At 45.0% G+C, this 14,571-nt stretch overlaps 1 protein-coding gene across 2 annotated transcripts in view; it reads left to right on the top strand.

Annotated features, from left to right (window-relative positions):
- The window catches only part of LOC104166257 (alpha-actinin-1), a 47,341-nt gene that overhangs the window by 14,654 nt on the left and 18,116 nt on the right, over positions 1–14,571 (top strand). The window contains exons 5-8 of one of the 2 annotated variants that reach the window (XM_009706124.1): positions 94–172; positions 6,447–6,528; positions 8,144–8,269; positions 9,580–9,665. In XM_009706124.1, coding sequence (XP_009704426.1) covers positions 94–172; positions 6,447–6,528; positions 8,144–8,269; positions 9,580–9,665 — 373 coding nt within the window. The remainder of the gene's footprint in view (positions 1–93; positions 173–6,446; positions 6,529–8,143; positions 8,270–9,579; positions 9,666–14,571) is intronic. The other variant, XM_009706125.1, reaches the window with a different exon arrangement.

Here is a 14,571-nt window from a genome sequence, read left to right as displayed (position 1 = left end):
GCTGTCTTGATGCCAGCTTCCCTCATGCTCATTCCTGTCACTGTGTCCCTGGCTGAGCACTGCTCATTGTGCTCTCTTCTGTCTCTCTTGTAGTTGGAAGGACGGCCTTGGTTTCTGCGCTTTAATTCACAGACACCGTCCAGAGCTCATCGACTATGGGAAGCTACGAAAGGTACAGCTCAATTTGTTTGTCAGACCAGATGCTTGGCTCCTTGGAAGTAAAGGAGGAGAAGAATTAGCTTGATAAACATAATTGGAGGACTTCAGCACAAGCTGGCAGTTGCAGGATTGGGGGGAAGGAAGGAGGGATGAATCAGTACATTCAGGCTTCTTAGTGAAGCGTGAACTTAATGAGCTTCCTGCTTGACTTTCCCTGCTTTCAGACTGCCTTATGAGAGACACGCGTGCCCCAATCCCAGCTGATGAGCAAAACCTGCCAAATTTAGTGATGCCAAATGTGAGACTAGTTCTGTGCTAATGTCACAGGCTAGCAAGTCAAATCAGACTTCTCTGTGAAGAGTTGGATAGAAACCAGTTACCTGGTGTTCAAGTGCAAAAGCTCTTTGAGAGGTCTGTGTGCCCCCACTGAACACTTGTCACATGCTTCCAGCTTAGCACTGAGCCGTCTGCAGTACTGGGCTTCTCCTAGCATGCACATATCAGGTGCCAGAAAAGCATTTGCCGTAACACTCAATTTTACTTTAAAAATTACCACTGGTAACATGATATCTAGCTACTCCAAAGTTTGCTTCTTGTGTGTCTTGGAGACAAGATTGCTAAGTGCATGATGAGAATAAGCATTCAGTGGTTTGTGCTGCCAGCAGTGTCTTGACCCAGCAGGGCAATGGAAGACTGAACTGGGTTTTCCTGCAGTCTGCTAAGATCTGGTTTCACTGTATCTCTGCACATGTGAAATGGAATGTCACCAAGAACATAATTCATGTGTCATTACTGGGGTTAATACACAAAAAGTTTGACCACCTGATCTCACGGGCTGGGTGTTAAAATGTGCGTACGTGCACAATATTAGCTAGGAAAATAAACATAGAAGCCCATCACTAATAGATCTGGGCTCTTGGATTGCTGTGCAAATAGACAATGTGTAAATGAGTTAATCAAATTAGCTGCATCCTTGAGGCAATGAATTGTACAATGCCTGATCTGCTTCTCAATAACCTTTTAGATCTTTACTGTCTTGCAGAGCAGTCAATTGTATTATCTGATCAGTTTTAGTGTCTGGAGTCAGCACATGATGAATAAACAGTGGGGAGAGACTGCACCTGTTTACATAAACAGCAGCAATAAAAAAAGGAATTATTAGAACTACATTTTCAGTGCCTCATCTTAGGAAAATAAAAGCAGCTAAGCAATGTGCATCTGACAAACCCAGCCTGGTAAATGCTACAGCACTCTCCGTTATCAACAAAGCCCTAAGCCAAACCCAAGCAAAATAAGAGTGAGGGAAAGTAAGTTATTTGGTCATACTGCCTGCAGGCTTTCTAAGGTGAGAGGGTGATTGTCCTAGCTAAAAGCAATGTAGATGGGAAGGCATTTGTCCTCCTTGGAGTAACGTTAAAGGGAACCAGCATCTTTTGTTCTTCACTTGCCTTTGATCTTATCCTTCATCAGGTTCCCTCTGCCCTCCTTCAGTCTTCTGACTTTCTGTATCGTTTTTATTGCTGTTCTGCCTCGATTACTCTAAAGGCATGAGATTAACTGCATGTTTGAGAACTCTACTACAGCTGAAATCTTGAGCAAATAGCTGGGAAGAGCTTAGCTCAGAGCCTAGCCTTTAGCTCTGGCAGTTGACGGGTGCTGAAGGGAAACTGCCTTTTTTATGCTAGATCTTTGAAACCCATTTGTAGAATCTATAAACATGGCACGTTGCTAAACACAATATTTGCCTAGACTATTTCTGTCACTTGTTTCCTCCTTTATCACTTCTTTCTCCTCCATTTGGTTCAATTCAACTGATTCTTGCCCTTCTGCTTGGAGCCTACTTTCAGTCTTCTCCTTTCCTTGAAAACAAGCAAACAAACAAACCAGCCCCAACATTTTGAATCATCCCTGGCTCTGCAGGGGACTTACCTTGCAAAGAAAGACATTAGAAAGGCTGCTGAGAAGCAACCATCACAGTAGATAGTAGATTAGAGGTCCACATCTTCTTCCAACTCCAGGGAGTGATTAATGGCATCTCAGTCGTGTGTGCCTTTGTTATGTGTGTTTCTGTGTACGCACATATAGACACACACACACAAATGTGTAAGATAGATGAACGTCAGTCCAAGCTGCCAAGAGACCTGCACTGTACCTCCTGTTTGGGCAGCATTCTTGTGCAGTCTTAGTTTTTTTTTTGCTCCTTCACAGAGGCTATGTCTATGCTACAGACCCTGTATTGGCAGTGTATGCTAGCAAAAGGTAGCCAGTGTAGCTGCATGTCTTCTTCCCAAAAGTTAGCAGCTTCTTGTGTCAGCACAGTTTTGTGTTGAGTTTATGTTCCTAGTTATTTTTCCTAGTCTAACTATATTAGTGGAGCAAGCACAATTCTTTTCTGCCTACATACACCGCCTAGCTCAAGTTGTTTGTGTAGTCCAGGCCCCAAAATAAAAGCCGCTGGAAGTCCATCCAGCTTGGTGTCAGCAGTTCTCTGACACCGCAGCAACTTCTTTGGTTAGGTGGTTTCTATTCAGTGCAGGTCTGTTTGCTATTGTTCAGCTCACTGTAGGTAAGATCTCAAGATTCAGCTCATGGTCTGCATGTGAGGGGTATGCAGAAGATGGAGTGTCCCTTCCTCCTTTTACCCCTGACTGTAGCTCAACTGTGAGCCACATCTAAGATCTTTTTATCAAGTACAATGTTTGACTGATGGCTTGGACACCCCCTCATATACTGCAGTCCATATAGAAATGTGGTCTGTGTACTGCCATGTTGGATGCATTTATTACAGATACTCCTGAAAACATGAGTTGTACCAATTGGGTTTCTTTCCTAGTGTCTTCAACTCTGGCAGATATAGTAAGTGCTTGCTCTCTCTCAATTTTCCTCCCCCTCCATCTCCTTTCCTGATTGCTAGTTAATAGAATATTTTTTTTTTATGTCACACTGCAATAATTGCTATGGCAACCATGTATGCTGCAAGGACTTGGAAATAGCTGGAGGAGGAGAGAGGACTCTCCATGTGAGTTAGGGTTGTGGTGAAAGAGGAGGAGTCCGCAGTAGTCTTTAGTCAGCAAAAGCAGAGAACGTGCCAGGTGCGCATCTGTTTAGGGCAGGTTTGCTGTCTGCCACCGTTAAAGTAACCTAATTCCTCCATGGTAGAACTACATCTTTCTCGTGGTTGGCCCAGCTAGAGCCTGGCAAGTTACTGCTGCTCTTCATGTCTCTGCCATTTCTGCATTCATGTAAGCAGAGTGGGAACTGAGGCACCTCTGCAGAACCTTGTCTGGGTCAGTGCTCTTCTGGGGGATGTGTTTCAGCTGTGGAAAGAATCAGGGGACAAGTGACTTGGCTTTTGTTTGCTCTGCTGTCTTTGGGTCCCTAAAGCGTGCCTGCAGCCATTGTGCTGCAGTGCTGCCTTGTGAGACTTGGAGCTGCCGGGTCAGTCTTTACTTTTCATGGGACTCAACTGAAACAGGTGATTTGAAATAATTATTAGCTGGGATGGAACTGAAAGTGGTGGAGTTTGGAGAAATTTCGTAGGAATTTCGTAGGGCTTGAGACCCTGTTGTAGTCTTGGACAAGCCCCCAGGGGAACCCTATCTTTTGCACAAAGAAGCATCACCTTTGTGATGAGCAGCTCCACTGTTCATGAGGGGTGAAGCTTTTCCCACAGGGAACAGGGTCTTGCTTGGGTTTAGCTCTCTGCTCATCTCAGAGCTAGTCTTGGACTTAGGTAGCTTGCTTTCAGTAGCACTGTCTTTAGCTTCATTGCCCAAGAGACTTATGTGATCACACATCTTTCTTAAATATGAAGTAGAAGTTTGCTGGCTTCATCTAGGTGAGTCTCCAGTTTCCTGCATGTTAAGACTTCCAGCCCTTCCTTTGGGAGTGCCCAAGCCCAGTAAGTTTTCCCATCAGGAAACCTCTCCCAACTTCCAGCTTAAAATTTCTTTTTAACCTTTGGCAACATTGCTTCTAGTGTTGTTACTTGCAAACTGATAGGAAAGCTATCTGCAGTGAGTTTGCTCCTCCCTTTCCTTCATGAGAGGCTGGCAGATCTTCAGGGAGCTCATTCAGATGGGTCTATGCTAAAGAAGGGTCTGTGTTAATGCTAAACACTCTGTCAGGGCATTATCAATGCCATGGCGGTCATGGTCAGCATAGGCTGAAATTTGGTACACAGTGGTAACATTTATGCAGAAGTAGAAAATGGCATATGGGCTAGGGGAAAACTGGCAAGGGAGATGCCACTTGCCATTTCTGAATGCTCCTGCACTTGAGTGAAAGAAAGGCTGTTCCATTTCCTTCTTAAATGGAGCTAAGGCCCTGTCTACACATAGTGAACAAAGTATGTTACGTACCAGCTAGTCTCACCTCCTCAAATAAGCCTTTTGATTACACTTTGGGTTTATAGAGGTTTTTCCACAGCAGGCACAGGAGACAAGTAGGCTGAAGTTGAAATGGTACCAGCCTCTAATTCCATGGCATAGGGTGGTTCTTTGTGGCTGGAGGATAGTAAAAATCCCCTGCCTGCACCGCTGCTAAACTCTGAAGAGGTGGATATAAATATATCTGATGTAGTCACCATTGAAAGTGTGTTTTGTAGGAATAAAGTACTATTTCACATGGAGATGGGAGCCTGTTACCATGTGTGACAACTGCTGGTTTCATCACAGCATGCGTGTGCAACATTTCCTTGCTTAATACTGACTTGTCCCGGTGGACTAAATATAAATCACTGGTTGTGACTGTTCTGATGGCCTCTGTGTGTCATTTACTCTGGTAGGTGAAACACTGCTGTCCACTAGAGGCATTCACCCAAAGGAATATGATGCTGATATGGGGTGCCAACCTAATACATGCATTAATTCCTAGGGAAATGCTGCAGAAAACTTCCTAGGTTCGTGAAGGCTGTAATCTAGGGGCTACATCATGACCAGTGCCATAAAGGAACTTTTCTGCGTGCCCATACCCTGCCTGCCCAAGCCTGGCTAGCTTCATCTTTCATGCTGGGTGGGATCAAAGGGAACTGCCTGTTGATTAGAGTTCAGGCACAGCTTAATCTTCCAAGTCAATGCAATAAGCAAAGGCACATGATCTCAAATAGAAAAGAAACGGAACATAGATGCCACTCGAGAAAGAAGGTGAAATAATTATACTCCTTATTTCCTAATTTTTAAAGTGGGTCTCAGTGTGAGTGGCACAAATGACAGTATGGAGAGTACCACCCTATCCTGCCTCTCTCCTGAAAGACACTTAGCGAACAAGGTGACTAAACACTAGCAGTTTATGCACAATCTTTCTTCCAGTGGAAGCCACCTGTCTCAACAGTAGAAAGAGATAGTGCAGATGTCATTTGTCATCTATGAAGTGGATTGATCCTTCAGAATAACAAAGTATCATTGATATACAGGAATCAGGCTTGTATGAGGATTTCGTAGAGATTGGTGGGTGTCTTGTTGCACATCATTATGTTTGAATGCTCGAAACCATTTGCAGAGGTCTTTCATTTCCAGTGACGTCCATGTTTCATATTCTCTTGTGTGGCTCTTTAAAATCTAGTTACCTTTGTGATATGACTCATGATGCAATAATTCGTACATAACTTTGTTTAGGATTTGATTACTGTGTATTGATGTCTGTATCTGAAATGCATCCTGCCACAGCAAAAGGTTTATATATAGAGGGATAGAAACGTATTAAGGAAATGAGAAGTCCTGTGCAGCGCCTAGAAGGAAAAGCAATACTCAGACAAAATGGGTACTTTTATATATATTTATTTTGTAGAGATTTGTTAAAACATTTCGCTTCCTCCCACTCAACTGGTGTTCAACAAACTGTACTCTAGCTAGGGACAGCACTCGTTGCAGATGTTGTTACTATTTTAGTATTGCTTAGATGTTCTCACAGATACACTGCTCTGCAGTTCTTTAAAATGGAAGTTGCAAACCTAATATAAGCATGAGATGTAAATGTGAGATATGGCCGTTTACTATCAGTATGATGTGAAGATAACTTTACTTTAAACTATATTCAAGACAAAATGTATTATTCCTTCTTGTTGCAAGTGCATAGTTTACATGTTAGTTGTTATATCATGAGTCTCCAGGCTCTGCTTTCAAAAGGAAGCTAATTATTTCATCCTGCTATATGTGGATTCACACATAATTTTGTCTGGACAGCACAGTTACCTGAACCAAACCAAGCACAATACCTCTGTTTTGAGAGAAATGCTGTGTACCTTGTTACAAGCTGATGCTGATGCTCTGGCTCTGTTTCTTTCCCAGGATGATCCTCTCACTAATTTAAACACAGCTTTTGATGTGGCTGAGAAATATCTGGATATTCCCAAGATGCTGGATGCAGAAGGTAAAGTAAAACCCAGTGGCTTTTAACTTGCTTTTTCTCAAGAAATTTCCCACTTCTTCTAGGTGGACTTGTATTGCACAAGAATTCAGTAACCTCTGAATACTCCCTCTATCACCACGCTAAATGTATAGGGAAAAAGTTACAATGGAATAATGAATCACATGTTCTGCTTCCCTCTTCCTTCTGTGCCTGGTGTGGAGATCTTAACCCGGGGTCGACAGACTAGGCAGAGATGAGTAATGCCTGACTATGTCCACTGCTGACTGAAGTGTTCCCTTTCAAGAATCAGGCTTAATACTGAGTTAATGTATGGTGTAGGACTGCATTCCTTTTGCTCCAGAGTATTTTTTTCTGGGCTCTTTCTGACATTGCTGGCGATCTTCCTTTTGGGGCCATGATACTAGTATTATAAGCTGCTGCTTCTTGATTATTCAGAAGTGCTGGGCATGAAGATCCCTCACTGACTGGGCCTGGAGACCAAGGCAGAAGATCCATGTTGTTCAGAGGTGCTTTTGCTACTGACTGTGACTGCTTCCCTGAGGCCACTGGGACAGCAAGGATTACTTTTCAGAGCCTTGTCAGGATCAGCTTTGCAATAGACTTTGAAGACTTTAACTCTGGAGTACAAACAACAGCCAGAAATAGTTCACTGGCTGTTGGCTGTTTGCCTGAAGCCAGCTGGTTTCAATGGTAGAAGCTGTATTTCAGGCTTGGTTTGGACAGGAGAAGCAGTTAAAGTCTTTTGTTAAATAAGGGAGTGAGAGGAACAAGGGAGAAAGGTGGGGATAGGACAGCTGAACCCAGTGAACCTGTATTTGGGTGACTAGGATGTTCATATTCTTAGGTAGTATTTCCCAACTGCAGGGATGAGTCTTGCTTTCCCTGCATTCATCATGCTGTCACAAAAAATAGTGAGGGTTCTGGAGTAGATTCAAGTGCTTCCTGCCATTCTGTAGGAAATAAAGCCACCTCCAAAACAAGTGGATCTAGCTTCAGATCTCAGCCAAGCTAGCAGTGATGAAGAGGGCCCCTTGCAGGAGCTCCCACTGCTCTTTTCTGATCACCCTCCTCCCTCATGGAGTAGAGCTAATGTGCATTCCTCCACACCATTAATTCTGATCCCTGGAGGTGTTGAATTTCCCCTCAAACTAATGAAAAGGCCTTTTGAAATTCAAGCCATCATTGTGTTGAAATGGAGGACAGGGGCATGGAAAGGAAGAGAGAAAGGATCTTTCCTGAAGAACTAGGTGGAGGAATGTCAGTATAATTTGTCTATAAAAGCCATGTCAACCTGCTGCCAGTTTGGATTAATTCAACCCACGATTCACAGTAATCTTCTCAGGATGGGGAAGTGCTGTGACAGGAGACATGCTGACGTATGGCTGCATTAGCCTGGCCAGACCCTGGAAGCAATTCTGCCATGAGGGAGGGGAACCAGGAGGGTGATCCTGGCTTCTGAGAGACACACATCTTCTGGGGAATGCTGGGAAGCCCTGTGGAGATGCTGTGACAAGCATATACCCCAGCAGGCCTCCTGGACAGCTGTGGTTCTCCCTCTCCTTTGCTTTCCTCCCATCAGTTGATTATGCTGTTAACGTGAGGTTTTTTTTGACAGACATTGTTGGAACTGCCCGTCCTGACGAGAAAGCCATCATGACCTATGTTTCTAGCTTCTACCACGCCTTCTCAGGAGCCCAGAAGGTATCGCAGGATCCCAAGCTCCCTCCACAGAGCACACCTGGTGCCGTTGCTAATGTCCAAACCTTTTTTTCTTTCTCTCTCTCCTCTCTAGCTACGGGCATCTTTATTATTATGTTTTTGGTAGAGTTGGCTGTTGGTTCAAAGTGGTGCCCCAGACATAATACGTGGGGCAAGGGAGCCAGGAGTCTCATTTCCCTATAGTCAGTTGTACTTCCCGTGGCACTTATGTACACCAGCACCTTGGCACGCACACAAATCCGAAGGAACGGGGAACTCTGCCTTCTCCATTTGCCTTCCGAACTGCTGCTCTGATGGCAGAGGACCTGCACCCCCTGTTCCTGGGAAATCTGAGGTAGGATGATCGGTCCCACAAAGGTGGAGACCACCACTTGGATGCTCTGCTCAGCAGGACACTGCAGCCTGCCCCCACTGGAAACAATGCTGATACCTATTCACTTTTTTTTTCCTTTTTAAAAGATGGAGAAACAGAGCTGACTTAGTGGTTTTACGAATGGTTCAATGAATACCCAAAGCTTTATCTTTTACCTCACATGTACTGCAGGTTCCTGCACCCTTGCTTCAAGGTCTGAACCTGCTGCTTTCTCAGGTTGTGCCACAAATTCAGTCCCAGTTCACCTGGGGCTTATAAAGCATGTCTAACCAGTACGTCCGTGGTGATTTTGAAAACAGAGCCTTGCTTATCATGACTGAGATGCCTGTTTTTTTCATTTGTTTCTTTTTTTTCCTCTTTTCTCACCCACCATGCTGGAAATTGGGCAGTTGAGTCCTTACTGTGTCTGGCTTAGCCATTTTCCTGTTGGTAATGGAGTCACTTAAGGAAAACATTTTGTGGGTGAAACCTTGTAAACATCTTTTGCCAAAACCGAGCAGGCGCCTATACTTCAGTGCCGAAGGAACAGGCAGTGCCTGTTGCAGCAGAGCAGATACTGTGTAGGAAGTGCACTGTGTAGGAAGGCTCTGATCTCCAGCTCCTCGGCGTACAGAAAGGCCTTGAGCGCGGGCATTCAAGCCTCCAAACAGCCCATTTACATCCTTGGGCCAGGCCCCCAGACCACAGCTGTGAAGGTGCAGACCCCGGATCCTCAGCTTGGGATCCCCCTCGACTCGGGGCAGGGGTGGTAGGGGTGCCGCTTTGAGCCACAAGCCAACGCTGCTAGCCACCTTCTGATCCGAATTCCCAGCTCTCCGCATGGAAATCTGTTTGGCCTGTCCTGCAATGCATGATGGGAAGTTTTCTCCCCCTCTCTCACGCCACCCATGACTGTTTTATTTTATTCTATGTGCTGCTTCTTACTTTATCCTTTCAACCTCTTTTCCTTCTCTGCACAGATATTATAGGCACGCTAAGGCCGGATGAGAAGGCCATAATGACCTATGTCTCATGTTACTACCACGCCTTCTCAGGGGCACAGAAGGTGAGACTTTACTGCTAACAACCCCCTCCCCTCTCCCTGCCCTGTCCACCGCTCCTCTCCACCGAGGAACGCCCCAGACCCCCGCCCCGTCCACCCCAGGGCATTTGCAGGGAAACCCAACGCATCCAGGGATGCGCTTGGACCAGGGATGTGCTTGGACATGCCATCTGTAGTCTTGCTGGAGAAGTGACGTAAATGTCCTTTCAGATAGACTTGAGATGCTCCTTCCCTCCAGTTTCACACCCCAGCGGTGGAGAAAGCATTTGGTAAAGCTAGCATTGAAAGATGAATGGTCTGCTCTCGACAGAGTCAGTACCCTTCCAGTGTCTAGCGGGCATCTTCCTGGCCAGGCAACGTGCCTCCAGAAGTACCACAACCAAATCAGCCTACTCCAGGAAATCACAGCCTGTCCTCCTTGAGCTGCCATCCTGCCTTCCACACTCAGTCCCTGCTAGATCAGTTGTCTTTTCCTAGGTTGAATCATCTCTGAGCTGGTTACATAGCACTTTTGTGCTCCAGCCACAAAGTCCGTTCCTACCAGGCCTTGAGCTTTCCCAAACTCACATGCTTCTCCATTCCTTGCTTCTCACTCGTCATTCTCCTCTGTTTCCCAAACCACCTATATGTTCTATTTCTCTTTCCTCTGCTTTGCCTGTTTCCATAACTGCAGTCCTTCTTCCTCTGCTTCCTCTTTACTCCAGAGTCTCTTTGCCTGGCATTGGGACATTTGTCCTCAGAGGAACCAAATAGTCACAGTTTGCCTTCGGGCAAACTTCCTCCAAATCGTCAATTTTCCTGCAATCTGTTGAACAGAAGAAAAAGGTCCATCCTTTTCTCCCATACTGTAGCCTGGCTGGGCTGCAGCCTTTCCACAAGATCACTGCTAATTTCAGGTGGTAGGCTTTGGAACAATAAAATCCGAAGTTCAAGACTACATTCTTTGTGTTACAAACAGATGTAAGATCTCCCTGTTTCCTCCAGCCACAACTTCTTTCTCCCACTAGGCCTTTTCTGTTTGAGACACAGTCCATGCGTTGCCCAACTTTAGGGCTCACTTGACTCTGGGAGGAGTCCATCTCTTTTGTACAAAGCAGTGCTGATCGTCACAGCATCGGTGCTGATACCATGCTGGTGCTGGCTTTCAGAGGGCAAACACAGGCAGTAGGTTCCAGGGAGCAGCTCTTTAGTTCAAGCTTGTTGTTCTCTGCCCTGTTTCATATAAATTATGTGATACTGTCTTGTTTCCAAGGAACTGGGAATATGTCCCATAGCAGTGCAGTAGACTTGCCCGTTTGGCATAATTTATGTAGTCATGACTTTTCTGCTAGGATCCTGCTTTGTGAATAATTTGAAACCCTTAAGACCAGGCTGCAAGCTCCAGCCAGCTGATACTTGCCCAGGAAGACTGTAGTTTCAGAACTCATGCCAGCCCTGTGAAAAGGCCTGCTGTTTGCCAGGTGCCCCTGAGGGACTGCTCCATGCTGTCTGCTTAACCTGAAGAACTCCAGATTGAGGAAACAGCAAACCACAACATGAGGAGGGTTGTGGCCTGCTGCAGGAGCAGCCATGCCCCTCGCCAATCCCTTCCTCCTCTCTGTGCCCATTCCATGATTTGGAAACTTGCTCAGCAGGTCCCATGCTCTCATCAGCGATTTAGGCGGATGCTGGGTCTGCTGGGATAACTGAAAACAACTTTTTACTGCCTCAGTAAAGTAGCTGGGGCAAGAACTAGAGATGGAGCTTCTTAGTTATTAAAGCTTCAATCCCATGTAGTCTAACTGGCTTACAGGGAAGAGTAAAGATTGAATTGTTTATTAATTTTCTAGCAGTCCTGACGGGCCAGCAACTCAACTGTGCCCCGGCAGGAGGAGCACAGCTCCTTTTTGGAGCTGCCCTAGCTGTACATTAGCCAGCTGGTGAGTGACACAGATTCAAACCCCCAGGCAAGTGCAAAATGACTACTGAGTAGAAGCCCCAGCCCAGACTGTAATGTGTTGCCGCCTTGTGCACAGTTAGGTGACTTACTGTGATATCGCTCCATTTTTCATTCAGATTTTTCATTACTGCCACCAGTCCTGAAGGGGAAGTCCCATGAGCCGCTTTCTGCTTCTTTCACTCTCTTATACTGAGCCTTTGAAGGTACAGGGTCCCCAGCCTGACATGTGTGTGTAGATGGCTGCTTTTTCTTTATGCCATTTTTTTTATATATATATATTTGCAGGTATACTTGCTTTGGTTGGTTTGCTTGTTTTCTAACCGCTTCTGACTTTCACACTAAATGCATGCAACTACTGGTTGGCTTAATATTTTGTAAACTAGATTTCTGGGTTGAAAATTTCTAACTAACGTTTTACCATTTTATTAAGAGATTGTGTATGGCATACAATACTCTGAGTGGTCCTCTGAGGCCAGAGAACAGCAACAGGCAGGGGTCTTCCCCACTTTTTTTGGAATGCCTTCCTTTATGATCCTCCTCAGCAAAGAGACCTGGATCCACGAGCTAGAGAGACAGCTAACTCCATTTCCATCCTAAGCAGTCCAAGTCATGGCTGAGAAGTACAGAAAAGACAAAAGGCAGAAAAATTACTGCTACTTTGGGTATTCATATTTCCTTTTTGAGTTCACCGAACAGCAGATGCATATCACACAGCAGTGTGGTATCGAGCAGAATGCCCTGGGCTTGCCCTCTCCAGTGTCTTGGAGTGCAAGTAGTATAATGTGTCAGCATGATGCTGCTCTAAAGCTGATCAGCTCACACAGGGTCTCTGAGAACACAGGCATGTAGCTTCCAGACCCCAGGATGGTGCATCTTCTCAGGGCTGCTCCATGCCTTGTGGGCATCCTGGCTTGTTTGGAGCCAGCATGAGCATCCTAAATGCATCATTGCCTTTACCAGTGTGGGCAAGCCAAAATGGCTTTTTCCACTATGCTAATGAAGGTGTAAGGGGAGCTGCCTTGGCCTCATGTAAACATCTTAGTGTGCCACTGCTCTCTTGCCTGAAAGTCTTTCACTGACGTTGCCATCACCACAGATCACTTCATTAGCAGCAGTGTGGGAGGTATTTGTGGAGGTTACCTGAAAGCACTGGGATCCTTTTGTCCTACCTTGCTCAGAGCAAGTCAGTGTAACACATTGCTCGTGACATTAATGGTGATAGTGGCCACAGTATGCAGGGGAGAGAAAGCCTCTACACTTCAGCTGTTAGGATAATACAAATAATGTTGTAATTGCTGACATTCAGAGGGCTTTTGTGTTTGGACAGATGTTCAACAAACATATATGCACACACATATTTAAAAACTTAGGCAGCTGGAAAGGATCTATTGTCGGATACATGTAAATATGCCTCCTCGAAATGGGGTCCCTCCTGCACAGCTGGCTGCCGAGATAAACATTAGGCACCACTAGTTCCCTGCAATCACTAGGCACATCATGGTAGGGCTCTGGCAATGTCTTTTTGACATACTATTTGGTCCCATGTCTATAAAGTTTTCTCTTGATATCAAAAAGCACTCCATTAAAGTACAAACTTTAGTTAAAAACAGATCAATGTACAAGCTTTCTTAAATGTAACCATTATTTGCACTTTTTGCAGATATTTTTTTTTATAAAGTGAAATTGTTCTTTCTTCTGTACAAGTCCCTCTGTTGTGTTTTAAATTTGTTAATATCCAGTATCTGCTAGCTGGCCCGCTTTAGTGAAGGGACAGACGACTGAATATATGTTTTTACAGCTTCTTACAAATGAATAAGATTGTCAAATCCCCTGGGACCTTAGCAATCCATGCATCATTATATAGCCTATGACTATTGCTATTCTTGCTGCCTTGCATCAGCTGCAAAAATTAGTGGATTTTTCTCAAATGGCCTTGGAGATTGAATAAACAGATAATAAAAGGCCTTTTAAAAATAGAAAAAGGTTGAAACTTGCCAGCTATAAGCTCAGCAAAACTTCTTTTGGCATCAGTTGCACACATAGTTTTAAGGCAGGACACAGCATTTGCAATTGGTCTGTTGTGATGTTGGCATTTTACCCCCTCTCCTTCATCTCCAGTTAGCCTCTGTGAGGAGGACTACTCTGTAGGGGTCCTGTGGGTAGCCCTAGCACCTTCCCCAGGCACCACAGTGACAGCTGTCCTGCAGTAAGAGGGTGTGGAGCAATCCCCACATCCATCACAGGGGCACATCCTCTGAGGCTTTGTGGCATGGCACCCACCATTATAATGAAAAAGGGAGCTGATATCCACAAATACATGCTGTGCAAGGATCAGCCAGCTCTATGTTCCCAGTTCCAGACATACTCCAGGGAAAACTGCTCCTAAGTTCATAGCTGGCATTTTTCTGATTCTTACTTTGTTCCAAATTCATGTTTTAACATGTTCAGCTCCCTGCAGATAACAAGGGTTTTGTGCCACAATGGAAAAAAAAAACCACAAAAATTGTAATAACAGGCTCTTTTTTGGTGAGACGTTTTGGGAGAGTAAGCAGAAAGATTACCCAGAAAGGGAATCAAAAAATCCTCTTTTCAGCTGGATCATGAGACCCTGAATACATGGTAGGTGTCATGCGGCAAGATGCTGGAGGAGGTGGCCCTCTAATGAGTGCCAGAAATACAGGGAAAGCTGGAACACAGCTCTATTGGGCAGAATTTAAGGTTAAGAGAAGTATTTACCACTTTATCTTCCAAACAAAATTAGGAATTTTCCAAAGTCCAGTCTATGGATTAACTCTGTTTAGGTAGCTCTTTACTGGGGTAAAAGCATGTAGAGAGTCTCATCAGCTTGACACCACTCAGTTACTGGGGTTGCAGCTCTGAATGCTGGTGAGGGGAGTGAGGTGGTGGCAGAAACCCCCTGTCTTTGTAAAGAGGCAGACAGGGTCTCTCTGGTAGGAAGCAAATAACAGG

The sequence above is a fragment of the Cariama cristata genome, unplaced genomic scaffold (assembly GCF_000690535.1).
Source record: "Cariama cristata isolate BGI_N322 unplaced genomic scaffold, ASM69053v1 scaffold15578, whole genome shotgun sequence".
NCBI classification, from domain to species: domain Eukaryota; kingdom Metazoa; phylum Chordata; class Aves; order Cariamiformes; family Cariamidae; genus Cariama; species Cariama cristata.
Note: the sequence above shows the minus strand (reverse complement) of the source record. Positions and strands in the feature narration are given on the sequence as shown.